Source organism: Xenopus laevis, chromosome 8L, assembly GCF_017654675.1.
Source record: "Xenopus laevis strain J_2021 chromosome 8L, Xenopus_laevis_v10.1, whole genome shotgun sequence".
Classification (NCBI taxonomy): Eukaryota; Metazoa; Chordata; class Amphibia; order Anura; family Pipidae; genus Xenopus; species Xenopus laevis.
Window position 1 is genome coordinate 50,311,232 of NC_054385.1, and position 26,256 is coordinate 50,337,487.

Consider the following 26,256-nt stretch of genomic DNA (forward strand, 5'->3'; position numbering starts at 1 on the left):
TCATCTGTTACATGCAAACTGAACTGAAAATCATGCAAAAAAACCCCTCTTCCACTGGGAATGTTTACCAGACCTTCTACAGGACATTACGGGATAGGTTACATGAGTACAAGAAAAATCTCTTTTTCCATTATGCCACTAGTTCTGCATATTGTGTCCCCCCACAGCAATCAACTGTACGAGTGACACTCTATAGACAACCTCACAGCCCATCAGGAGAGCTGCTACAGTGAGTGTCAGCCTGTTGCATCAGACAGAAGCAAGCTACATTAGGGGCACAACAAAGAGAAGTCTCTCCTAAGTAGCCTTAGACTTGTGCTTTTTTAACCTGCAATAAGGTTAATTCAAGGAATAAAATGGGCTGTTAATAACAAATTATGTATACATTATAGAACAAATCACCGGTTCTAGGGGTCTGCTAGGTTGGAGAGAAACCGTTCCCTTGTTATCAGAACTCGTATGGAAGGGGCCATGGTAAACTTCATGTCAGAAAATGTACAGTTTGTTTGGTATTTTTTTTTTTTTTGAAATACAAAACAAAAATCAAGAATGAGAAAAAGTACTCTTAATAATAAAAATCCTAGTGGTCTGAAAGGGAAACTATCACTATTTTCTATTTACAAGGTGCAGTACACCCCCTTGTACAATCAATAGAGTTTGTGATGAACATGCTTTTTTATAACAAGGTGGCATGCTGCCCCTTTAAGTACTATTATATAGACTTTATCCTTCCTCTGACAAAATCAGCTGTATCTGTATTGTAGGAAGAAGGAGGGTCCGTCCATCTATTAGCACAGCAGCTAGTTTCCCTTATCTGCATCCTTTTAGCATATACTCTAATATATCCACTGTATTTACAAGATAGAGGTAAAATCTGAGACATCAGTGATTGGCCATGGGAGTTAAGACTTTTGCCTTTCAATTGTTGGGGATTGTAAATAATTATAGTTCCCTTTATCCTCAAGAAAGGCTTTGGGGTGCATGGTTTGGGAGGAATAAGTCTATGTATTTAATGGGGCAATACACAATTATGTTCAACATAAGCTAAATAGATCAAGCTTGTGTTGTACCGGCATTCTGCCCATTCTTTTAAATTATGATTAGTGTTCTATTTATTGCACTAAACAGGACAGTGAAATTACATGTACATTAACCATATAATTGATCACACATCTTTTATCTGTCAGAGCAATTGTGAAAGAGAGGAAGGCAGCTAATAATATTACCCATGCAGTTTAACCACCTGTATATAAAACAGAAACATGGAGGCAATCTGATGAAGGGAGGTGCTTCTTTTTACAGTGTTTCTTATTTCTTTATAAACTAATCCCTGAAGGCATGGATGGTCTTTAATGATCTAGTAATACCTGGTCATGGTCATGCTGAATAGTGGTATTTGTTGCCTCTGTAACAAGGCATTTAAGGGTACAAAAGGTGCTTGTGATCAGCCATCAGCACTAAGTTATGAAAGCAATTAGAGCTATGAAATGTTTGCAAACATCTGTTAATATCAATATTCTTTCATTACTGCCAGCTTCTATTAGCATTGGGGCTTATTTATCAACAGAGGGCACATTTACATCTGGGCAGTAACCCATTGCAATCAATAATTGTTTTCATTGTTCTACCTGCAGCAGGCTGAAAAACTTTATCATTGGTTGATTATGAAGGGTTCCTGGCAATGTGCAAATTTCCCAGTGTTAATAAATAAGCCTTTCTTAATCTCCTTTCTAGCACATTGTGCTAGGTATCTAGGTACTAGGTATCTGTTGCCCAACAGGTTATAAAATCCCACACTTACACCCTGTTGCTGGCTCGTACTTGTGAGGACCTAGCATTCTCTAGCTTGGACTTTAGGTCTGTAGTTTTCTCAAAGAATCTCACAAGGGATGGCTCATTTAGCAGGGATGCAAGGATCTGTTCAAAAGCAAAAGACCATTCAGTGTTCTCTTTGGAAGGCTGCAGAACAGTGTTTTCGGTTGGCTCTGAAGAATCTGCCCCCTGAGTGATTTCCCTGGTATCTGTGCATGGCTCTTGTGCTGGGCTCTTGCAAGGTGAAGAGGGGATGTGTAATTTTCTTCCAACTTCTTCCATTCGAAGGAGTAGGTTGGTCACTGCAGCAATCGCCCGATATAACAGTTCTTCTTCAGGATCTCCATGAAATAAGTTGTAAAGTGTCTTGGAAAAGTGTATGAACTGGGTCTAATAAAGAAAGAATAATAAATTCTCAGGGTGAACTTGCTTACCTAAAGAGAACAAGGAGGGTTTTAGGCAAATAAAATATAAAGTGGCAAAAAAGGCAAGACAGAGCAGATAAAGTTTAGTGATTTCCCCTCACCTGGTTTATTCTTGGCAAGTCTTTTATGCTTTCTTCTTTCCGTGCCAGTTCATCTTGCCATTGTTTCAGATAGGCCTGAATATCAATCTTTCCCCTGCCTAAAGAGTTAAGATGAAAAAATGACTGCAACATGCACTTCTACATTATTGATAATTTGGAAAGATCGATCTGACAAGGTTTGTAAACTTGTAGCGTCCAGGAAGAACAATACAGGATGGGGGTTCTTCAATATAATGGCTGAAACCATAAAAAGTCATTGACAGTGCATGGTATATATATAATGTGCTGGTGGACCAATTGGGAAATAATGGGCAAAACCGTAGTCTTTATTCGCTCTGTTGTTCTACTAATGCTAATAAGCTCTTTATATGCTTTTTCCTGCCAAGTGACTGATGGAATTGTAGTGTCACTTGTCTCACACAACTAAAGGGTTAAGCATGTAAAGATTCCCCGATCAAGGACCTGTTACCTTTTTCATGCTTTACTGTGCACCATGCAGCCCAAACTTTCTAAATTATTATGCAATTAGCAGTCTCTGACATAGCCAAGTTCAAAGTTAGCTCCATTGATAGATATAAACACACCCGACTAATTCATGAAGTCCCTGAAACATGATAAGCATATCGTTGATTTTAACAAAATGCTAATATTCAAGGAACTGGCAAATTGGTAGAAATAATTTTCACATTACCATAAATCAGTAACAATAAGGTCAAATCTGAACTAATAGTAACCACACAAATAAAAATATGAATCATAAAAAATATACTCATTAGTTTTATCTATAGGGTACAGTGGAAAGGTACCATGGAGTCTTGTAGTAACTACATACGGATAAAAAAAAAGTACCTTTTTCGGGGCTTTTAGTCTGGACTTCTGGATTGAGTTTTTCTTTTGGAGATGTTACTTTAGGAGAAGAAAATTTAAATTTCAATAAATACAAACAGTAAAAACAAGGGTTTGCTTCACACACGTGGGATAAAATTTTAATAACCTTTAAGTGTAAATCATTGGATGATCAGTGTGTGTGTATTATGTATGTTTCTTACCATGGAGATTGCTGAAATGCATCAGGTCTTCTTTGGAAAGCTTGGCTTCCTCTGAAGGGCTCATGGATCCCACTTCAGTAAAAGCTAAAAATGAAAAAGTACTGATATAACGATGCAACAAGCAGCATGTATGGTTATTCCATGTTGTGGGCTATTGCAGAAAAAGCATTTGCGTAGGTTTAGTCAACAGAATGGTCAATAATCCAGTCCACATACTAACCTGGAGGTATGTGAATTTTAAAGAGCAGTTTGAGTCTATCTGTAAAACTTCTGTTGTACATGACATCTATGGAATAAATAAAAAGGCAGAGTTAAACATAATCAAGGGAAAAGACTAAATGCATAATGCAGAATATAATGTTTACTGTATTCACCAAATGCAAAAGCAAACTCTTTAAAATTGATGAGTCCATCCAAGTTTTCATCTAACAGGCGGAAGGTCCACAAAGCCAAAGAGTCGGCATTAGCAGAATATGCCCACGGGCAAAGTAGATGGTAGAGAGTCCGGAACTGCTGGCAGTTTATATGGTACTGCTCTAGATAGGGTAAACTGGGGTCGTGGTGACAGAGTATGCTGCTGTTTACATTCCAATAACAAGACAGAAAGTGTTCTCTCTGTAAAACAAAACAAGACCAATCTATGACACAGGACATAGGAAATGATTCTATGAATCTGAAAGAAAGACATTCTCAATACCTAATCATATGGAAAGATCCCGTATAGAATCTGCCACAGTGGGCTAATACAGATGAAGTTTCTTAAAGGAGAAGGAAAGGCTAAAATTAAGTAAGCTTTATCAGAAAGGACTACATAAATACACCAGTAAACCCTCAAAGTAATGCTGTTCTCTGAGTCCTCTGTCAAAAGAAACACTGCATTTCTTTCATTCTATTGTGTACACATGGGCTTCTGTATCCTGTTTGACTTCCTGTTTTCGGCTTAAACCTCCAGGGCTAGGGCTTGAGCATGCCCAGTTTGCTCCTCTCTCCCCCTCCCTTTTCCCCCCTCCCTCCTCCTCTCCCTGATGTAATCTGAGCCCAGAGCTATGAGGGGAGAGACTCAGACAGTGATGTCACACCAAGCTAATATTGCAGCTGCTATCCTAGACAAACTGAGAGAGCTTCTAGAGCTTTTTACCCAGGTATGGTAAAGCATTCTGCAGAATAAGTATAGTCTTATAGCTTTCACTATTGTGGCTAATCTATTGGCAATAAACCGATTCAGTAACGTTCCTCTCCTTTAACAGATTCTGCTTGACCCGAGAGACATCAGTGGGTAGACCCAAATGCTTTAACAAGGGTAAGTGCAAATGAACCACATTATTGCCCTAGCTTATAACCTTACATACAGATGATCTGGTGAATCTCTCCTTTTGAACATACCACGGGATAATGAGTTGTATTGTATCTTAAGAAAAGAGAAAATTATAATGAAGTGGAAGTAACCTACTGCTCTTATAACAGAGCCCACGGCCATGATTCTAGTTTGTTAAGCAGAAACTGCATACGTTATGAAATACTGTACATATGTTTACTAGCACTGTCTCTAGCAGCATTGAAAAAATGGTCATCCACCAGCAAATAAATCACTGATGGTAAATCTAGTCACAGCCAAAGCTCATTACAAAAGAACTACATGCAAAGAAATGGCACTGCAAGCGGATTTTCATTTATTTTTAATTGTTTTTAAGCTTCAGATTAGAATACCTTAAACAAATAATAAAGCTCTTCCAGATCAGCTGGGCTAAATTTGACATCTTGCAACACAACCCGGACCTGCAGAAAAACATAAAAAAACTTTGTATGGCAAAGAAAAAACACACAAAAAATTAGACTACTAAATATTTTTTTGTTTTCATGGTATTTGCAGTAGTACATTCTAATATCATGAATGTGTAAAAGGAGTGCCCTCTGCAGTTCTTTCCTGATGGTGGCTGGACAAAATATAAAGCTACTGATGCAGTTATGGTGTAACACATCATGAATCAAACATAATAAAATTGGTGTAAATGTGAACATTTGGGGAATACATTATGGATTATAGCTTTATTGCCTAACAAAGATGATAAACACAGTGAGCTTTCAGACCATTTCAGTCCCTTTTTGAGGATGCAGGAAGCATCTCCTAACACTTGAGCAACCAGTATCACAACGCACAGCAACGTTATTCTTAGGCAATGAGCTGTATGCATTGTTTTTAGAGTTACTCACCACATTCTGTTTAGTTGTGGTCTCTAACGTTTGTATCACATACAGCCGGTTCCTGCTGCGCATGCTTTCCACATCTTCATAGCGGATTGCACCAAACTTCTGCATGGGCAACAATAACAGTCCTTTAGTTTCATTTATGCCACATCTAAATAACTGACCATTAGTTGTTTTGGTTCTACACAAACAGGATCACAACCAGAGAAAAAAATACAAGGCTCAAAGCAACACAACAATATACATACTTACCTCATTTGCTTCTTTGATTAGATCCGTAATATCTACTTTGGTACCAGTTTGTTTCCCCTCTGCTCCAGTGGGTGCTTGCTGTACAGATGAGGGCAATGGGCTGTCCTTGTTAACAACATTATTGAAAAACCTGCCAGAAAATAATTCACATTGAATCACCAGTTCACAGTAACAACCAAGCAGGTGCTTTGTTGCCTGAAAGGAAGCTGAACGGAGGTGGGATGAATTTAAATGTAATCAACAAAAATAAGAATAACAATTCAATAGACTTGAATCTTCATTGGCAGTTAGTTTATTTTGGTCGTTGAAAGCCGAAAGCAGATACCGCTTATACCTAAAGGCAGGTAATCAGAAAAGGAAGGATAAATTAAAATAAAATGTTACCTTAAAATAAAAATAAGCAGAAAAGGAAGGCTACTTAACAAAATCCACATGAAAACTTGCTTAGAATAGGTATATTTGTAACATTTAACAGCGAACCTCCACTTAAACACAAGAGCAGTTTTTCGGCTTCAATTTACACAAATTTTTAGCCAAAATGAAACAAAGTGCCACTGTCATCTAAGAAAAATATATTTATATGCATCTGAAATAAAGACATCAAGCCAGAGAATGGCATATTCGAATTGCACCCATATTACCTCAGTGTGGAAGCACGCGTTACTATGAATATGTTCTACATTATGCCATTTCCAACTTCAACTCATCAATACCAGTGCATTGTAATAATTGTTACTTTACACCTCTACCTGTTAAGAATAGTGACAGCCTCAGAGTCATCTTTGCAAGCCAGAAGCTTTTCCATGTTGAAGTCCAGCACAACCAACCCTAGTTGCAGAATGGCCTTGATCCCATCATAGAAGAAGCAATCTACAACGTTGACAGCACTTTCAATGGGCAAGACGCTGATAAAGAGGGTCAGAAACCATGAAAGGGAAACAGAGGAGAAGAATGTGATGTCTGTCATGTGGTTAGTCAGCTGGGGCAAATACTCTTTGATGAGCTCCTCAAACACTGCCTGATCCACCAGGGCTCCTACAACAAAACAAGAAAGATTTGATATTCATACATGAATCATGTCATATGTCTTTAAAATCTGGTTTCCCAAACCCTTGACAACTGTAGTCATCATAAGGATGCTGAGAAATGGAGATCAACTTTCTGCAAAGGGAAGTAGATACAGTATTTATCTGCTAAGGTTTTGTGGCAGCACAATGTAACACCATAAAGAAATTCAGAAACAATTTGATTACAACAGGACATGGATGTGATGTGGATCAAGAGAACACATTCTGAGGTAGAGTCCTGCAGCGGGTCGGGTACCCGTGGGTTACCAGCAAAAAACGGGCATCCTGTGGAATGAGGGAAAGATTTTCAGGTGCGGTTATAGCCGCGGGTCGCATCTAAATTTCTTATCTTATGTAATATTGTCTATATTTTACTCCTTTTAAAGTTTTACAAAACTTGTTTCTGTCCATGCCCACTTTTGATGACATCACTTCCGGTTTGCAGCACCATCACTTCCTGTTTGATGGTGGTCGGCAGGTTGTGGGTCGGGTTGCGGATAAGGCAGTTTTGGGTCTTGAAATTGGTTGCGCACAGGACTCTATTCTGAGGTTGACTCCCTGTGCCTCAAGAGATGGAATTCCAACTTGTGTATGCTGGGAGCTGCAGACCAGCAAAACTAAGTGTTGTATTACTGAACAACTTTCCTCTAGCAACCCAGTAACCGCAGAAGGACCTTCCAATAAGAATCACACTTTTGCTTCCATGTCCTTTGTACTTGCAGTTGCAACAAGAAACATTAAACAGAGAACAATCCCCTTTTGATAGATTACACTGTAATATCAGGAAGGCAACATTTCACATTCATTCTTTAATGTAAGATAACAGCAAGATAACGGACGTAGCCCCTTTTTGCACTTCTACTTAACCCCTCTTAAATCTTACTTTTACAGAAAGGGAGATTTTGTTAGGTACATGGTGGTAAATGAATGTACAGTATGTGTAGGAATGCGGGGTATTATAGTAGCTTACAAAACCAGCATTATATACACAGGCTATCAAACGCCTACTCAGTCCTAGTTAAACTGCAGCTCTTACCAATGATTCTCCGGTTGAAATAATCTGGAAGCATTCTTTCACAAACCGCAACAAGGAGCCAAAATGCCTCCTCTTCTTTGGCATATAGCAGTAAAACTGAAGTGAGAATGTTCATTGCCTGCAGTCACAAAACAGAGGAAACGTGTCAGGAAGTGATGAGCGAAAAGTTTAGTCGCAAAATGACAAAAAAAATTGACGCTCTTCACTACACAACAAGAAAAATTTGACGCCCATAGACTTCAATGCATTTTGGCGATTTGTTGCTGTTTCGCAAAAATCTCCCAAAATTGTGTCAGGTGTTTTTTTTATGAATTCAGGGATTCTAACATTCTGATCCACAGCAATTAATTGACAGGCCCCAAATGTAATAAAAGGCACTAAGTTTGCCCAGGAGCAGTAGCCCATAGCAACCAATAAGAAGTTTGCATTTAAACAGGTGACCAATAAATGCTACCTGCTGATTGGTTGCTATGGGTTACTGTCCCATGGCAAACTAGTGCCTTTTATTACATAACCCCCTATATGTGGATATGCATTTAAGTCACAAGGCCCCAACTACTCATCCTTTGAGCTTGGAGAGATCTGAAAAGTTAATTGCGACATAACATAGGCCGACACTGGCTGTTGACAAATCACTGCAAACAAAACAAAATAATCTTCTTGCACTGCGTTGCGTTGGTTGATACATTATGATAACAGGTTCAGATACAGCTAGAAAAGACTGCTTTTTTATTTATCAACACTTAAGAAATTCAGCTGACCTGACAATATCCAATTTTGGGGTTTCGGTACGCATATGCTGTCAGTACCCTCCTCAGCGCAGAGATGCCGGTATCACTCTGAAATGCTGGGTGCTCTGGCAAGGATCTGCGCAGGTCTCTTTCAATCTCATCAGTAGCCAAAGTGCATGTACCTAAGGACTTTTCCACAATTTCAGTGTAGTAACCAGGGTTAGCTGCCATGTCATTAACAGCACCTGTTTATTTTTATTGGGAATACATTAGTCATCAGGAACTTCCACATTTAATACAGTTAAAAGGGAAGTATCACTTGCACACAAAGTTACAACAGACTGGACACAATGTTAATTTAATACCATTTTCTGTTTAAATGTAATGTTGTTTTGACAATATATTTGCAGTTCATTTTTATACCCAAACTATTGCCTAGGGACAAACATGCCACCTTCTCCCCCAATACTAGTACGCTTCATTCTATAGAGCTTGTCTATTGTCAGGAAAATACTTGTCAACTTATTAATTGTCAAATCACCTCCTTTAAAGAGAACATATAAAATCCTTAAACTGCATGGATAAAAATAATTTTGATGCAGTTTGCAGACTGCATTATCTTTTAGGCATCTAAATTATCCTTAACTCATTAAGCAATCAAACTTCTTAATTCCTTAGCAATTAAATTATTTAATTTAAAGGTTAAGGCTATCAAATCCAAAAAAATCACATGACTTTTCGTCACATCAACAGGCAAGTCAAAAAAATTGTCCCTCATTTCCATATGTAAATTAGGGTTTGGATTCAGTTCGGTATTTGGCCGAATCCTAAAATAGTGGATTTGGTGCATCCCAGTGAATATTATGGAAACATACCGGTGGTAATGAATGTCTGTAAGAGCATGGCCTTATTAAGGTACATTCCTCAAGGAAAGTTAAAGGAGAACTAAGAACTAAAGCCTAACTAAAGAAGTAGCTAGAAATGTTGTACATTATGTTTTGGGCTTCTGTACCAGCCCGAGGCAACCACAGCCCTTAAGCAGTGAAGATATGCATATCCAAAGATGCCCCAGTAGCTCCCATCTTCTTTTCTAATGATTCACTACACATGCTCTGTGCTGCTGTCACTTACTGAGCTTAGAACAGTACACATAGATACAGATAATTACTACACGGCAACACAAAAACCAGTGCAACTAGCATCAGAACTTAATAATCAGCCTTGTAGCATCAACTTTTATTACAGGCCAACCTCATTTTTGCTTGTAAATTTGCAACAACCCCTAAGCTTCTCAACAGCCGCTCAGAGCCCACGGAGCATGTGAGTGTCACAGACACTTTCCAAGATGGTGACCCCCTGTAACAAGTTTGAGGTACTGGATCATTGCTGCTACTGAGACGCTGAAACTTTAGGCTGGTGCAATAAATTAATTATTTAAAATATGGCATTTTAAGCCATATTCATTTTTAGGCTGTACTTATCCTTTAATCCAAAACCTCAGCTGCTAAAGATGATATTTTCCTTTTCCACCAACATCTACAATTATTACATGAGGTAACAACTTTTTACAGATCTCGCATCATGCACAACAAATGAAACCGAAGACTGACCTGAGAAAAGTAGCCACAATTCTCCTTTTAATGTCTCTGGAATGCCCCTAACAACCAAATTTCGCGTCTTTCTGGTACGAAACATGCTGACGCCGCGGCCACACTCCGTGAACAGAATTTTCCAGGTCTGCTCCTTCATTTTCTCTTTTAACTGTGAACAGTTACAGACATAAGCATTGTAGCAAGTCGTACACAAAAGCTCTGAACACTTAGCCATTAAATGTTTGTTATAGATAGAAAGATAAATATGGTGTTTTTTCTGGAAAACATCCGCAATAAAATCTCTTAAAGGAATTGTTCAGTATAAAAATAAAAACTGGGTAAATAGATAGGCTGTGCAAAATAAATAATGTTTCTAATATAGTTAGTTAGCCAAAAATATAATGTATAAAGGCTGGATGTCTGTCATAATAGCCAGAAAACTACTTCCTGCTCTCTTGGTTTCCACTGATTAGTTACCAGGCACTAACCAATCAGTGACTTGAGGGGGGCCGCATGAGTCAAAACTGTTGCTTTTAAATCTGAGCTGAATGCTAAGGATCAATTGCAAACTCACTGTGGCCTCCCTTCAAGTCGCTGACTAACTCAGAGTTAGAGACCTGAAAAGCAGGAAGTTGGGTTCTGGCTATTATTTTAGACATCCAGTCATCCAAGTCTTTATAGATTACATTTCACGCTAACGAACTATATTAAAAAAAAAATATTTTGCAAAGCCCATCTATTTACCCAGTTTTTATTTTTACACTGAACGGTTCCTTTAAGCTCTTACAAAAACAGAGAAGTCAAGAAATCATATCACATGATTAGAAAGCAAACATGCCAGGTTAGTACCATTTTGGTATCAAGGTTTTCTGCATCTTGGGGATGAAAGACTGTCATTAGAGCTTCCGTGCTGACTGTTTTTCTGGTACCTCTCTGTTCTGCCATGGCATGCTCTTCAGGAAGCTCTTCCAGATCCTCTGTGCTGGCAGTCTGAGAAACGAGAAAATGGCACACAGTTACCGTATTGAATATTGACAATATATGAGGCAATTGTTCCTATGGCTAATGTGACAAGTTCCTTTTTAATCAAATTCTATAAGATTAAATACTCTACTACAAAATAGACAATGTGCTCTTGGTTGTATTTGTACTTTCATGCATATGCCACAGAGATACTGAATATAATTCCACTGGAAAAGATACAGATTTTACTTTAAATAGGGTTTAACAATTTAAAATCATAAATAAAAATATGTTAAGACAAATAAATGTTTCAAGAGTTATACATGTGCATATCCATGAACTTATTCAAGAAGTACCTCTGTATAGACAGTATGCTGTGGGCTTGTTACTGTACATCTGCCTCTCAGTCTGTCCACCAGAGCATCAAAGTCCCGTGCATCAGTAAATCGGAACATTTTCTTTCCTTTCGTACTAAAAGTTATGGCCCTGGTTGCAGCATCTGATTTGTCAATACTAACTACCTGGAGAGAGGAAGAACACACATTTCACATTGCTTTATTTCTGTTTTAGCATTAAAAGAAAGAGCATATCTGTAAAGGCAGATTTGTCTATTTACAACCATTCAGAATTGCAGGTTCATTAGACAGTTTGCTCTTTTTTATTGCTAGAGTTTTGTCCTTTTTATATAAATCCCCTTCAGACTTCTTCCGTTGCTTTATAACGGTGCTGTCTAACATTTTACATGTACAATCATTTGTCATTCTACATGTTTGAGGGCTGCATTATATTAAAATGGTGATGTTATGCAAAGAAATCTGTGGAGTCCTTGATCAGACTAGACTAGAGGGTCACAAAACTCAGGCCAGATATGAAGTAGATGGTAGCTGGTAAGACTCACTGAGGTGTGCCTACCAAAAATCGCATCCCACAGATATTTAGTTCTACTTTAAATAAACTGCCTGCATGGCTGCACACAGTGAGTTTCCATATTGCTTCCCTTAGAAGAAGTAATATTAAAAGTGTAGTTCAACTCAAAATACATTTTTGGCATGATCTAGATAATGGTATTCTCAAAGAAACTGCAAACAGTCTTTTTTTTGTTATTTAAAGGGGTTATTCACCTTTGAGTAAAGTTTTAGTATGATGTAGGGAACGATATTCTGAGCCAATTTGCAATTGGTTTTAATTTTTTATGTGTTTTTTAAGTTATTTCATTTTTTATTCAGCAGATCTCCAGTTTGCAGTGCAGTGACCCCCTTTTGAAAGCTAGAAAGAGTCAGAAGAAGGCAAATAATTCATAAACTATAAAAAAAAATGCAGACCAATTAAAAAGTTGCTTAGAATTGGCCATTCTATAACATACTAAACGTTAACCTGAAGGTGAACCACCCCTTTAATATATGGTTCTGCATTTCTCTAGCTCCTATGCGTTACCCAGGGTGCCACTTACCCTAACATAGTTTGGAGGTCAGAAAAGAAAATTAATAGGACAGGGTCTCTGCAGAAATAGAAGCAGTAAAAAGCAACAATTACAATAAAAATGTGACAAATGTATTATCTGAATAAAATCCAGGTCTGCCTGCAGGGCAGGTGGTTTGTAGAAAGTAAACTTTTCACCAACCCCCAATTCTTCTCCTGTTGGTTTCAGACCTGGATGTTATTAGTATTTTTCTTACTTTTTAATAGATGAGGCCAATCTATAACATACAGAACTTTTTTATAGTATGAAAAATGATAGTAATAATAGTGTTATTAATTTGAAGATAAACTGTCCCTTGGAAAATACAGAAGAAAAACTATTAAGTGCATCCTAAAATATGAAAGACAATTTGGGTAATTTCCCCATAACGATAAGCCCCACTTACCTCTCGTAATGGGATTATGGTGCTGTAGAGACTGCCATCATGGCTGGCAAAGCAAACATAGTTCTCAGAAACACACATCTTCCCAAGTGGGTTAAGGTGGGCGAATGGGATCCAAAGGAAGCACTCGTGGACTTCTTTCAGCGTTTCTTCCTTAGGCAGACGGAAGTACGTTCTGAAATGCTCGCTGTGGGCTCTGCTCTCTAAACCTCTAGATAAAATCATTAACAGGACTATGAGATACAGAAGAAGGCAAATACTTTCTTGAGCGTCTTTTGAGATAAATATCAATATAAAAATGTATAACTTTTAGGTGTAATTTTTAGGTAGTAAGGCACCTTCCTGCCATTCAACAGTAAAGTAGAGCACTCTAATGGAACACTGACCAGAGAAATACCATGATCAAAACAATATGACAAGTCCTTAATCATGACAGATAAAAAACAGCCAGTTTGTGATATATTTAAAGGGGTTGTTCACTTTTAAATGTACTTTTATTATGACACAGAGTGTGATATTCTGTGACGATTTGCAATGGGGCTTCATTTTTTATTTTGTATGGTTTGTAAGCTTCTTGTTGAGCAGCTCTCTAGTTTTGAATTTCATCAGTGATGTGGATGCTAGGGAGCAATTAAACCCAGCAACCAGGCACTGGATTGAATAAGAGACTGGAAAATGAAGAGAAGAGGGCCTGAACATAACGATAAGTAACAAAAAGTTTCTCTAATAATAAAACTTAGCCTCACAGTGCAATAGGCTTTAGGTTGTAGGGATCAGTGACCCCCCCCCCCACTGTAAAGCTGGAAAAAGTTAGGAGAAAAAGACAAATACTATGAATATCTAATATGAAGACCAATGGAAAAGTTGCTAAGAATGGAACATTCTATAACATGCTGAAAGTCAACCTGAAGGTGGATAACCCCTTAAATGCACTGTATCAGTTGTAGGTTGGGGGCCACTTCACCATAATATAATATTTAAGTATGTAGATGGTGCACTAGATAATAATTTTTTTTTTAATCATAACTGTGGTTATTGAACTATTTGAATTTCTATGTCACCTCTCTCTCTCTTCCCGCTGTGTTTTCCACTGTCACAGTGTGAGGATCACTGAACTCCGGGTCTAGGTTTTTAATGTTGTTAACTGTGTAAATAGGTTCTTTGGCACACACAAGTGAAAGGCCTGTAAAGCAAAATTATTCCCAGCCAAAGAAACCAAAAAAGTTTTCACCTCTTTGTAATCTGCAAGGGATTGGTCAGTACTGGGTCATCTTCAAATGTCTCCTTGTCAAACAGTCTCCTTACTGCGTAGTCAGCCAGCTGCTCCATCAGAAGGAAGGTCTCATTTATGTGCAGAAACATAGAGAAGTAGTGATCCTCCCCCTGGCAGCAAACATGTATGCTCTCAGTAAGCAGGACTGTGGAGGTCTTCTCCAGTCTGGAGATTTCATCCCATGAGATGATGAGTTTAACTTGGAAGAGAAATAAAGCACATAATCAGTTTATATTCCCCTTGTTCAACAACATAAGCTCAATGAATAAGGCTTGTGCTGATCGTACTTTTTGCCTATTGTTATGATCACGAAAAATACATGGTTTTTGTTATTTCTTGAGCTAAAAATGGCAAACAGGGAGATTGAAGGTCCTCCATGTTTGGTCCTTGGGAGTCAGATAATTAGATTATCAGTACACAGATAATTCCATGGGAAAATGGACTCCTGCTTGCAAAACAGTCACTACAACATATCTACTTCATAAAGACCAAACATGTACTTCTTTATGACAGTTCTTGATCCACCTAAGCCCGAATCCTTAGTGATTTGTACTGCAACAAATGAAAATCACCGGCTGTGAAATATTTGAATCGCATAAGCACCAGAAAATGCAGTAGAAGGTGATTTCTGGTGCTAATACAATTTAAATGCTTTGCCAGTGGAGATTCATACCCAAACCACTGCAAAGGTATTTTCTGCTGTTTTGTTGCAGGCACTGAAGAAGATTAAAGGAACAGCTACACCAAAATATTAAAGTGTTTTAAAGTAATGAAAATATTATATACTGTCGCCCTTTACTGGTAAAACTGATCTGTTTGCTTCAGAAACACTACTATAGTTTATATAAACAAGACGTTTGTGTAGCATTGGCAGAAATCGAAAAAAGGCTATTTGGCACAGGTTAAAGGACCAGTTACATCAAAAAATTAAATTGTTTTAAAGTAATAAAAATATAATGCAGTGTTTCCCTGCACTAGTAAAACTGCTGTGTTTGCTCCAGAAACACTACTATTGTTTATATAAATAAGCTGAAAAGGTTCAGGTTACACAGCAGATAAGTTCTGTAGAACATAATGGTGTTATCTGTTATCCATTATTTATCCTGTGCCATATAGCTTTTTTTCAATTTCCGCCATTGCTACACAGCAGTTTGTTTATGAACTATAGTAGTGTTTCTGAAGCAAACTGATCAGTTTTACCAGTGCAGGGCAACACAGGGGGGCCCATTTACTTAGTTCGAGTGAAGGAATAGAGGAAAAATAGTTTGAATTTCGAACGGTCGAATATGGCTACTTCGACCATCGAATGGGCTACTTCGACCTTCGACTACGACCTTCGAATCGATCGATTCGAACTAAAAATCGTTCGACTATTCGACCATTCCATAGTCGACGTATTGTCTCTTTAAAAAATTCTTCGACCCCCTAGTTCGCCACCTAAAACCCACCGAGGCCAATGTTAGTATATGGGGAAGGACCCCATAGGCTTCCTAACAATTTTCTGATCGAAGGAATATCCTTCGATCGATGGATTAAAATCCTTCGAATCAAAGGATTTAATCGTTCGATCGAACGATTATTCCTTCGATCGTAGGAATATCAGTAAATCCTTCGACTTCGATATTCGAAGTCGAAAGATTTTACTTTGACGTTCGAATATCGAGGGTTAATTAACCCTCGATATTCGACCCTAGGTAAATGTGCCCCTACATGATATTTTCATTACTTTGAAACTCTTTCATTTTTTTCTATGTTACTGTTCCTTTAAAGTGTGGATAACAGATAACACCATTATATTCTACAGAGCTAATCTGCTATCTGCTGTGTAACCCGAGCCTTTTCTCATTTGAATGGCTGCCCCACTGCTACACAGCAGCTTATTTATTTAAACAATAGTAGAGTTTCTGAAATAAACACAGCAGTTTTATCAGTGCAGGGCAACACTGCATTATATTTGTATTACTTTAAAACACTTTGATTTTTTAATGTTACTGGTCCTTGAAGCCGACAATCTTTCCTACATAACACATTGTTTTAGCCGTTTCAAATATAAGGGACATATTTATTGTAAATCAATATGTAAATTATGGTATTGGTTTGGTTTTGGAGGATTAAGTAACTCATCTGAATCAAATAAACTATATATTCAGTGAATCCTTATCTTAAACACATATGAAGTGAAACTTCCCAGTTTCCCAGTAGTGGATGGCAGATTATTTAATGGGAATACTTATAGTTATATAGTTACAATGTATACATTCCCAAAAAAAGTTGCAAGAGTTTCAAATTCTCAGAGTTGTTCTGCTTTGGATTCCAAACATCATTTTTAGCTCAGAGGGTTTGTTCTAGAATGTAGATGCTTACTTTCAGAGCCAAGCAGGAAGGAGTAAAAGCTGAGAAAGTTGGTGCTGAGATAAAGCCAGCCTTGGCATGGTACTCTTCCTCTCCAGTAACTGCATGAGTAATAAGTTACCAGCTTCTCCTGATTTGGCAGCCCAAAACATTTCTCAAACTTTAAAAGAGCTTCCCGAAATTTCTCTGGATCCTCTTCTTTTATAATAGACCCCTTTTCTTCTTCAGCAATAAGACCCTACACAAAAAAGACCAAAGAAACACATAAAAAATACACTCCTGCTTTCAATAAATACAATAACCTGGGTTTAAGAAAAACAGTTCTAAACCACAACAACAGACATTAGCTTACATGACTGATCTGTTTAATAGGAAACTTGCCTATGGTACATGCAGTTTTTTGACAGATGTCAGATTGAAAAGATGGCATTCAATACACCTGAAACTGCCTGTGATTGCTTGTCAATGCAGGGCATGACAAACCCTTTGATTATGGCACACACTGGTGGTGACAAAACACCAATATTCACTTATCAGCTCCAGGTCTGCTGAAGTTAGAATTTCTGGGACACTGATCAAATATACTGAAGAAAGATGCTTCTGAGAGGCTCTTGTCTGGTACCACGAGTCTTCCATAGGTGTTAAGAGTGTTTCCTATATAAGTCTATGGGATAGGCAGATAGGGACAAATTGACAGTCACTGGGGCTTATTTATAAACACTGAGAAAATTTGCACTTGGGCAGTAACCAATCAGTGACTAACTTTTCTCAGCCAGCTGCAGTTTGAACTATGAAAGCAATCATCTGATTGGTTGCTTTGGGTTACTGCCCAGGTGCAAATTTGCCCATTGTTTATAAACGACCCCAACTGTTTTTTGCTTGAGTACAATAGTAGTCAGTTTATTCCTCTTCATCAGTTAAAATTTTCAGCATTTTTAACTTTATTTGTAAAATTAAACTGCCGGTTAAAGTATTTGCTAAAAAACACTGAAAATTTTTGATTGACGATATTGGAAAGTTTCTTCCATTCTTTGGGTGGACATATCCTTTACGTCCCATTCACTACCTGGAGTGAGGCTTTTGTGAATGAGGAGTTTTACATAAATTTTACTATTTATGAATTTGTAATATGACAAATATTTGTAATATGTAATGCTTTTTTTAAATGGGCAGGAAATTTATTGATAAAAATATTGTGCTTAGTTAAGCAGAGCATTTACGTAAGTACTGAAAACGGAGTCTGATTATGCATTTAATTATGTGAATACAAGGTTAATAGTTAGCAGGGGTAAGGTCAGAGGTAAAATCTCGAAGGAATCTTTATTCATTTAAATCAATAAATATAAATCTTATTAAGTACTGGGGAAATATATCAGCTTTTCAAACTATATATTATTGCTCTGATAGCCCTTCCTCCACCAAAAGACCTTATAGTGAATGGGGAACTACTGATATGTGATTTGTTACACAAGTTGAATACAGTCCCCATAATTTTCTTTCCTGCAGCACTGCCCTCAAAGGCAGAATATATTTAAAATACTGTCAAACTAATATGCCTAGGGTTTAGTGTTCTTGGTTTCACGGTGGATTCCAGTGTAGTTGCACATTATTTCTTGCAGTTAGAAATACTTACTCTGATTTTTCCTTGCACAAAGCTAGTTATATCCTCACTTGAATCAAATACTGGCAAGGTTTTCATAACATTGTTCTCCAGCCATTTCCAGTGTTTCAAAATTTCCTCTTTGGTGGCTCCTAAAGGTAGGAAAGACAATGTAATGCAGAAGCATGACATCAAAATTTCACAAGGATTCTTGCTAGCTAACAAATAGCAAGAAGAATTAGCACAAATAAAGGGGAGACTGGCATGTAAAGATTACATCTATAGTGCAAATGCCTCTTTTATCTGCACTAATTTCATGTTTTCAAGGCTAGGGCCACACAGCATGATAACCTGCTCCCCAACTGCTGGGATATCGGCACCGTAACGCACAATTTTGCATTTTGTACAGAAATCTGCCATGTCTGACTGTTTCCAAGCAGAGGTAATGTTTCCGGGTGCAGGCAGCACAGCAGAAGAGGATCAGCGGGGCAGCAAACTGTCAGCATGCGTTTCTCATGCTGTACGGAAAGGGAGGAATACTGTTTTAATGCTTGTAAAGACTCAGGGCCACAACATTCGCATCTCTGGAGAAACGCAGGCTGAGAATCCGCTGTTCCTCTTCTGCTGTGCTGCCGGCACCCGGAAACATTACCTCAGCTCGGGTGCAGAAGCGGCGGATTCCGGTGCAAGATTTTGCATTTCGTGCTGAAATCCGCTGTGTCTGACTGTTCCCAAGAGGAGGTGATTTTTCCTGGTGTGGACAGCACAGCAGAAGAGGAGCAGCAGCAGGAAAGCAGATTCTCGGCCTGTGTTTCTCTACTATTTACTGCTCAAAAGACTCATGGCAGTGTATTAAGGGATGGCATACTACATACCTCCCAACATTTTGGAAGTAAAAAGAGGGCCAAAAAACTTTTTCGCACATACAGTAGAACAGCAAATATTTTTGACTGCACCCCTTTCTGTGGCCACATCCCCTTATTACCATGTTCATTTTACAAAATGTGGCAGGTTATGAAAGTTTGAAAATATTTCTCCTTATCTAAACTGTTTTTTTGTGTCTCAAACTTGTTACAAAGTATCTTATTTGCACCTGTTACCTGTTCTGTGCTCTCTGCTAAAAGCCAATTAAGTGAGAAACTTTGTTTCTGGCTGTTCAGTACAGAGAAAATAGGGACTTTCCAGTCCCAATGAGGGACTGCGGGTTTAGCTGTCAAAAGAGGGACTGTCCCTCCGAAAAATGGACAGTTGGGAGGTATGATACTATAAAGGCTCCAAGTTAGGGCCTAAAACTAAGCCTTTGTAGATTAAATACCACAGCAATATGGAAAATGCAGGTAAGGGCCTCCAGTGCAATGAGTATTACCTGACATATATCTCCTCACTATTGGGAACTAGGTTGCTTTCTTTTGCTCCAATAATGATGCCTACAAGCAGGCAGTACACCATATAGCCACATAGCATGTTAGAACTGCTTTACAGTGTGGAATTCTTAGTGGTTCACACAAACATTGCAGAAACTGCAAACATTGTGAGACAAACATCATACAGCAAAAAAAAACCCAAGGAGATAAAAACCTATTGAAGTCTTTGAGAACCCTTTTGTGCCTTATACAAACTGTAATAAATGTTTTATGAAGCCGGAACACCTGCAGGTGCATCTAATCTTTGCTGCTTTTACCACTGGTAATAATATAGCAGATTGCACTCAAATGTGCATCTCTCCTGGAACAAGATGAGGAGGTCTGGAACAATCTGTTGCATTGCTATTTAGGACTTGGGACATGTATGCAATTCGCCCCATGGCTATATACAGTAAATATCGAGCATGCTACCACTGATAAACTACTTGATCCCTAGTGGCACTCTAACATGAACATCAGCAAATTTATAACAGACAAAATGAGCTCCAAAGAGCCTGCAGTGAATCAATATTTGGCTACAATTTGATTCAATCACATGTTCATGTTTGTATGTGCATACAAGAAGCAGAAAGCAAGTAAAAAGGAGCACAATATACACGTCCTGTGTTTCACAAATTTTAGCCTAATATTGACTTGCTGCAGGTACTGATAAAATTACTTGCATTTTTTCTATAGACAAGATGAAAAAATGCAGTTGAGGAAAGAAGAGGGAGACAACATACAGTACATCATCATCTTCATTATTATTATACTTACCACATGCTACTGACCAGTACACCTGTGAGTCTGGGGTTTGATGAAGGATGCGAAATGGTGCTACTTTAGCAGTGGAATCTAAAACTGCATCAAGAGTTCCCACAAGGAGACCTGTTAGAAAAGTAACATGAGATCGGTCATTTACATTAGGAAAAAAGGAAGAGAAAACACTTCTGAGCTAACATAAGGCTGACACAGCATGTAAGTTTGTTAACATAAGTCCATTTCAGCTTGCATTATTTCATAAAACTGCCCCACTACAGGGACAATCCACAGACAGATCAGAGGAGAGCTGACCGAGTCTGAAGCTCATTGCCCCTCTTCTATGGGGTGCTTGTCGACCACTACCTGCCTGGAAATTGCCCAGATATTGTTTGGGTAGGTTTGAAAATCTCATCCAAGGGTCCAGTACTCCTGCAATGTGATCAGATTGTTACCCCTCCAGGCCAATGATCGGATCTGCTCCATCATGTAGTAGGTCAGTAAGATATTTACACATACAGCACAAACTTTGCATAATGCCCAAGGTATAACAGCTAACAGGACAATATATACCTCCTAAGGACATTTCCTTCTAGTGAAGTATGTAAAAATATGTGACATAGTAAAAATATGTACACACTATCCCCTTCTACAGTATTTAACACCCCCATCCCTTCCCATGGTCCAAGCTGTGAACAATGACAGTGCTGAAAGAAAACACTGTCAGAGAAGTTTTGTAAATTTCACAGATTTTTTTTTTTAATACATAACTGATTATATAGTGAATAAAGTACCCCCTCTTGTAAAATATAAAGATATTATGTTACCGAGGAGTTCCATGACAATATAAAACAAGAGGCCGAAGGTCATGGAACTCCGTGTATATATACACAAGAGCCATGAATATACTGTAAATTATATCCTTATAAACAGTGCTTAGTGATGTCATCGGTTATAATCGGAGCTTAGTGATGTCATTTCTCTCACATAACTCACTGAAACTTGTGAATTATAATAAATAAAGTACCCCCTGTTGCAAAATACGAGGATATTAGAAGTCACCTCGGAGTTCCGTGACCTTCGGCCTCTGAGGAAGGCCGAAACGTCAGTCCTCTACTTGACAATAAAAAATCCTTTTATGTTTTTTTAAGACCTGTGAGTGCGGATCTTATGTGTTGGATTGTGACAAGCTATCCTGATTTTCGAGAGTGATTTTATATATATATATATAATACACAAAAGCCATGAATATCTTGTAAATTATATCCTTATAAACGGTGAGTTCTGATGTCATCAGTTATAAACGGTGAGTTCTGATGTCATTTCAGTCACGACTCATTGAAATTTGTGTATTATAATAAATAAAGTACCCCCAGTTGTAAAATATGAGGATATTAGAAGTTACCTCGGAGTTCCATGACCTGTATAAAAACACTCGGCCTTCGGCCTCGTGTTTTTATATGGTCATGAAACTCCTCGGTAACTTATAATATCCTTATATTTTAAATGAGGGCGTACTTTATTCACTATATATATATATATATATATATATATATATATATATATATATATATATATATATATATATATATATATATATATATATATATATATATATATATATCTGGTGCTACAGTCCAGACTAACTGACATTCATATAATCCCTCAGAGAGAACGGCTAGATGGGGGCACAATAAGGAATAACTGAAAACATTACCTGAATGAAAAACAAGAGTTGCTCCTGTTCCTGTCTATAACCAAACTCTCTGTGAGATCCAGTTATCATTCACAAAGGCTCACTCAGTCTGTACACAGGAAACCTTTTATGGCATCACTGTTGTCTCAAGTAACAACATATCGTTCAATTATTCATGAAAATGTACTAATTTGGCATTTGGTGCAGTGTACAGCAAGATGCTCTGATTTCTCTCTCATATTAGACAAAAAGAGCATAACAAAAAAACCTTTTCCTATTATTATATTCGTCCTCTACGAAGATCAGTTTCAAACTTTAATGGTATTGCAAGCCTTAATTTCCAAGTTATTCTGCTGCAGTAGAACAATTACCCCACAGCAGATCAAATTCCCAGGTGTCAGTGATGGTGTTTACAGAAAACTATGATAGTGTGTTGGGGTATGTACAAATAATCACTCTATAAATCTGCCTGTGCTCTTCAATAACTGATCTATCTGTTTAGAGGGATAAACATTAGAAAGAGCAGAGAAAGAGACTCTGTACTGTCTCTGTACCCTCACATTTTACCTCAGGACATGAAAAACAATACAATATCTCCTGAGATTTCTCTCAGAGAACATTGTTACCTACCGCTGGAATCCATGACTCGGGCCTATGAAGTATGATGGAACGGATACGGTTTACTTGCAGTTGACACCACAGTTGGCATTTACACTGATGTCTTGGCAATTTTGGTGCCAGAATGCTGGCCAATGCTGCATTTATATGGACACCTGATACTAGCTATTAAAGGGGGTTGTTCACCTTTTAATTAACTTTTGATATGATGTAGACTGATATTCCCAGGCAATTTGCATTTGTTTTTTTTATTATTTATGTTTTTTGGGTTATTTAGCTTTTGATTCAGCGGCTCTCCAGTCTGCAATTTCAGCAATCTGGTTGAAGTTACCCTAGCAACCATACAACAATTTGAATGAGAGACTAGAATTGGAGAGGCCTGAATAGAAAGAGGAGTAATAAAAAGTAGCAATAACAATAAATATGTAGCTTTACAGAGCATTTTTTTTTAGATGAGGTTAGTGACCCCCATTTGAAATCTGGAAAGAGTCGGAAAAAAATGCAAATAATTTTTAAAAGAAACTATAAAAAAGAAATAATGAAAATCAACTGAAAAGTTTCTTAGAATTAGCCATTCTATATAACATATTAAAGTTCGCTTAAAGGTGAACTAATCCTTTAAAATTACTGATCATCTCCTTACAGAAAGCAAAATATGAGGTTTGGAGTCATCTACATCAATTTCAAATTGTTTGTCTGCAGCGCATCTTCGAGTTTGTTGTCTAGTTGTTTATCAAACAGGTGGGAAGAGGTAATGCAAATAAGAAACTATAAATGCATCTCCAAGAAACAGAATCCTCACTAATAAAAGACAACTAAGACACTTAAATATATTCCAATACATCCTGTTTAAGGCTATATGTGTATGGTAATGTATGAGAAGGTACACCTAACATATAGCATTCTTGACAGTGAGGCAACACATGGAAAGTAAAGACAGATCACTGCATTCATTAAAAAAAGCAATTACATTATTTCCATAACACTAGCAATCCACTGCAAAATTATGCACGATAATAACCAACCAACCTAAAAAATACAGAGAATGTGTTATATCAAGCAAGAGCACATTCACCACAGTGGGTGGTAAAAATGCTACTATTGTTTGCATAGGTTTCCTACAAGGCTCAGATATTTCTTAGAGCAAGGGAACATAGGGGCCTATATATTACACTGTGTAAAAAGTGGAGAGAAGTATTACCAGTGATCTTGCCCAGAGTATTGCATTTGTATACAGTTTGCCGCTCTTAGTGGATCCACACCACACCAGTCTGCAGCGTGATTAACCTCTAACATCTGCTTCATGCTGAGAACATGACACTGGTCACTGTTCCATCCTGCTGTGTGTTCTGGGGGGTATTATACATGGAATTGTCATTGTGCCATCCTGCTATGAGTTCTGGGGATATTATACATGGAACTGCCACTGTTCTATCCTCCTGCGAGTTCCGAGGGTATTATACATGGAATTGCCACTCGGCTGTGCCATCCTGCTAGAGTTCTCGGGGTATTATACATGGAATTTAAATTGCTCCATCCTGCTGTGAGTTCTGGAGCAATACATGAAATTGCCACTCCGTTCATTTATATATTCACTGATGGTGTATCTGTAACATGGGGAGTGGTTTATTTGTAGGAGTGATCTTACTGGCATGTGTGCAGTTAAAGGAGTACTTATTGGACATTTTTCAGTGATCTTACTGGCACATTGAGCATTGAGGAAGTGCTCATTGGTTGCGGATTTTTGTAGTATTTCTACTGGCATGCCAAGGGTTAATATGCCATTATCTATTTTACTTGGGGATTTACATCTGGGTTGTGTTTTTGTAAAATGGGTGTGGTATTTAGGGGTGTGGCCAAAAGTAGGTGCAGCTACTGACAGGCACAGCTTCGGCCACATGGAGCAGAGATCGACCTGAAAATGTGTAGTCACAATCAGGCCTAAGTTGTATCTCTGCAGGCGAGGGAAGTGCTTGACTATGTTTGCCCTTATCAGGGATTCAAATTATTTCCAAACTGTGTACTGTAAGACGAGTGCTTTCAGTGTTAAATATAAATTGTGTGCCCCCAACCCAGTCATGTCTCCCAGTATCAGCTCAATGAGCTAGAGGGATGATTCTCTAACCTCTTACAATTTGATACATTAACTGATACAGTTCCCAGTAGCTGCAGCTTTAGCCTCTGTAGAACTTTCCTTAAGTCTGTAACAGAGCAACGGTTATCATTTGGTCCCTATTGTATCAAATAATGTATGCAGTATTTTAGTTTACAGTTTTAAGTCTTAAAGCTTGCTCACTAAATTTATACGAGGGGGATAATGTGCAGATTTACCGTTTTAAACATAACATTTCAGAGAAATGGTAAAACAATGTATATGTATGTATATGTATGTGCAGCAATCATAAAAGTAAATGGAACAGTTGTGAATGGAAGTAACACCTGAGACAGGCAGCGTATCATTGCAAAAATTCTCGAATACTTCTTTACAGAGATGTAAGTTTGCCAATCATAAGCTTTTTAGTTCTCTTAGGTCTCCCATTTGTGTGGCTTTTCCCTCTAAGTAATTGCTCAATTCTTACTCAACTCTGAATTTCCTGTGTTTTATGCTCACCCACTCACAGCTTGCATGCCCAGCATTTCCCAGGCCTGACCCATGCGGAGATTCCAAGCAGGCCGTGGCATTTAAAATAAAATCTGGGTGTAGCCTGACCAATGCCTCTGGAATGATGTGCATTGAAATATTGGGCACACCTTTAGTTAGTTTAAGAAGAGCTCATAGTAACATAGTAAGTTAGGTTGAAAAAAAGACATGTCCATCAAGTTCAACCTTTTAAACTTTTTTTAACCTGCCTATCTGCCAGTTGATCCAGAGGAAGGCAAAAAACCCCATCTGAAGCCTCTCTCAAGAGGGGGAAAAAATTCCTTCCAGACTCCAAAATGGCAATCGGACTAGTCCCTTGATCAACTTGTACTATGAGCTATTTCCCATGACCTTGTATTCCTTCACTTGCTAAAAAGCCATCCAACCCCTTCTTAAAGCTATCTAATGTATCAGCCTGTACAACTGGTTCAGGTAGAGAATTCCACATCTTCACAGCTCTCACTGTAAAAAAACCCTTCCGAATATTTAGGCAGAACCTCTTTTCTTCTAATCTGAATGGGTGACCTCGTGTCAGCTGGAAAGACCTACTGGTAAATAAAGCATTATGGTCCCCATAGACGCAAAGATTTTTCTTGCAGAAAGACCGATTTTAGCGAAGTCCGACCAATCCTTCGATATTATCATGCAGTTAGTGGGATTGAACGATCGTACATTTTACGATTTTTCAGCCGACATCTGTCAGAAAATTGATCGGCCAGGTTAAAAAATCTTTATCGGTCCCAGTGCAATCTATCTATGTTTGCAGGGACAAGCAGGCAGCTCCCCTTTGTTTTCCTGGTAATATCGCCTGAAATGGTC

At 38.1% G+C, this 26,256-nt stretch overlaps 1 protein-coding gene across 1 annotated transcript in view; it reads right to left on the minus strand.

Annotated features, from left to right (window-relative positions):
• Positions 1 to 463: 463 nt before the first annotated feature.
• Positions 464 to 26,256, minus strand: part of tbc1d8b.L (TBC1 domain family member 8B L homeolog) — a 30,343-nt gene continuing 4,550 nt past the window's right edge. Inside the window, exons 2-21 of the mRNA XM_018229915.2 lie at positions 20,501 to 20,611; positions 18,354 to 18,472; positions 16,733 to 16,958; positions 14,327 to 14,567; positions 13,099 to 13,306; positions 11,590 to 11,754; positions 11,120 to 11,260; positions 10,289 to 10,439; positions 8,709 to 8,923; positions 7,948 to 8,065; positions 6,594 to 6,879; positions 5,845 to 5,974; positions 5,599 to 5,697; positions 5,095 to 5,163; positions 3,762 to 4,002; positions 3,608 to 3,673; positions 3,388 to 3,471; positions 3,188 to 3,244; positions 2,339 to 2,436; positions 464 to 2,202 (exon numbers count right to left, since the gene is read on the minus strand). Coding sequence (XP_018085404.1) covers positions 1,798 to 2,202; positions 2,339 to 2,436; positions 3,188 to 3,244; positions 3,388 to 3,471; positions 3,608 to 3,673; positions 3,762 to 4,002; positions 5,095 to 5,163; positions 5,599 to 5,697; positions 5,845 to 5,974; positions 6,594 to 6,879; positions 7,948 to 8,065; positions 8,709 to 8,923; positions 10,289 to 10,439; positions 11,120 to 11,260; positions 11,590 to 11,754; positions 13,099 to 13,306; positions 14,327 to 14,567; positions 16,733 to 16,958; positions 18,354 to 18,472; positions 20,501 to 20,611 — 3,230 coding nt within the window. The 3' untranslated portion in view covers positions 464 to 1,797. The remainder of the gene's footprint in view (positions 2,203 to 2,338; positions 2,437 to 3,187; positions 3,245 to 3,387; positions 3,472 to 3,607; positions 3,674 to 3,761; positions 4,003 to 5,094; positions 5,164 to 5,598; positions 5,698 to 5,844; positions 5,975 to 6,593; positions 6,880 to 7,947; positions 8,066 to 8,708; positions 8,924 to 10,288; positions 10,440 to 11,119; positions 11,261 to 11,589; positions 11,755 to 13,098; positions 13,307 to 14,326; positions 14,568 to 16,732; positions 16,959 to 18,353; positions 18,473 to 20,500; positions 20,612 to 26,256) is intronic.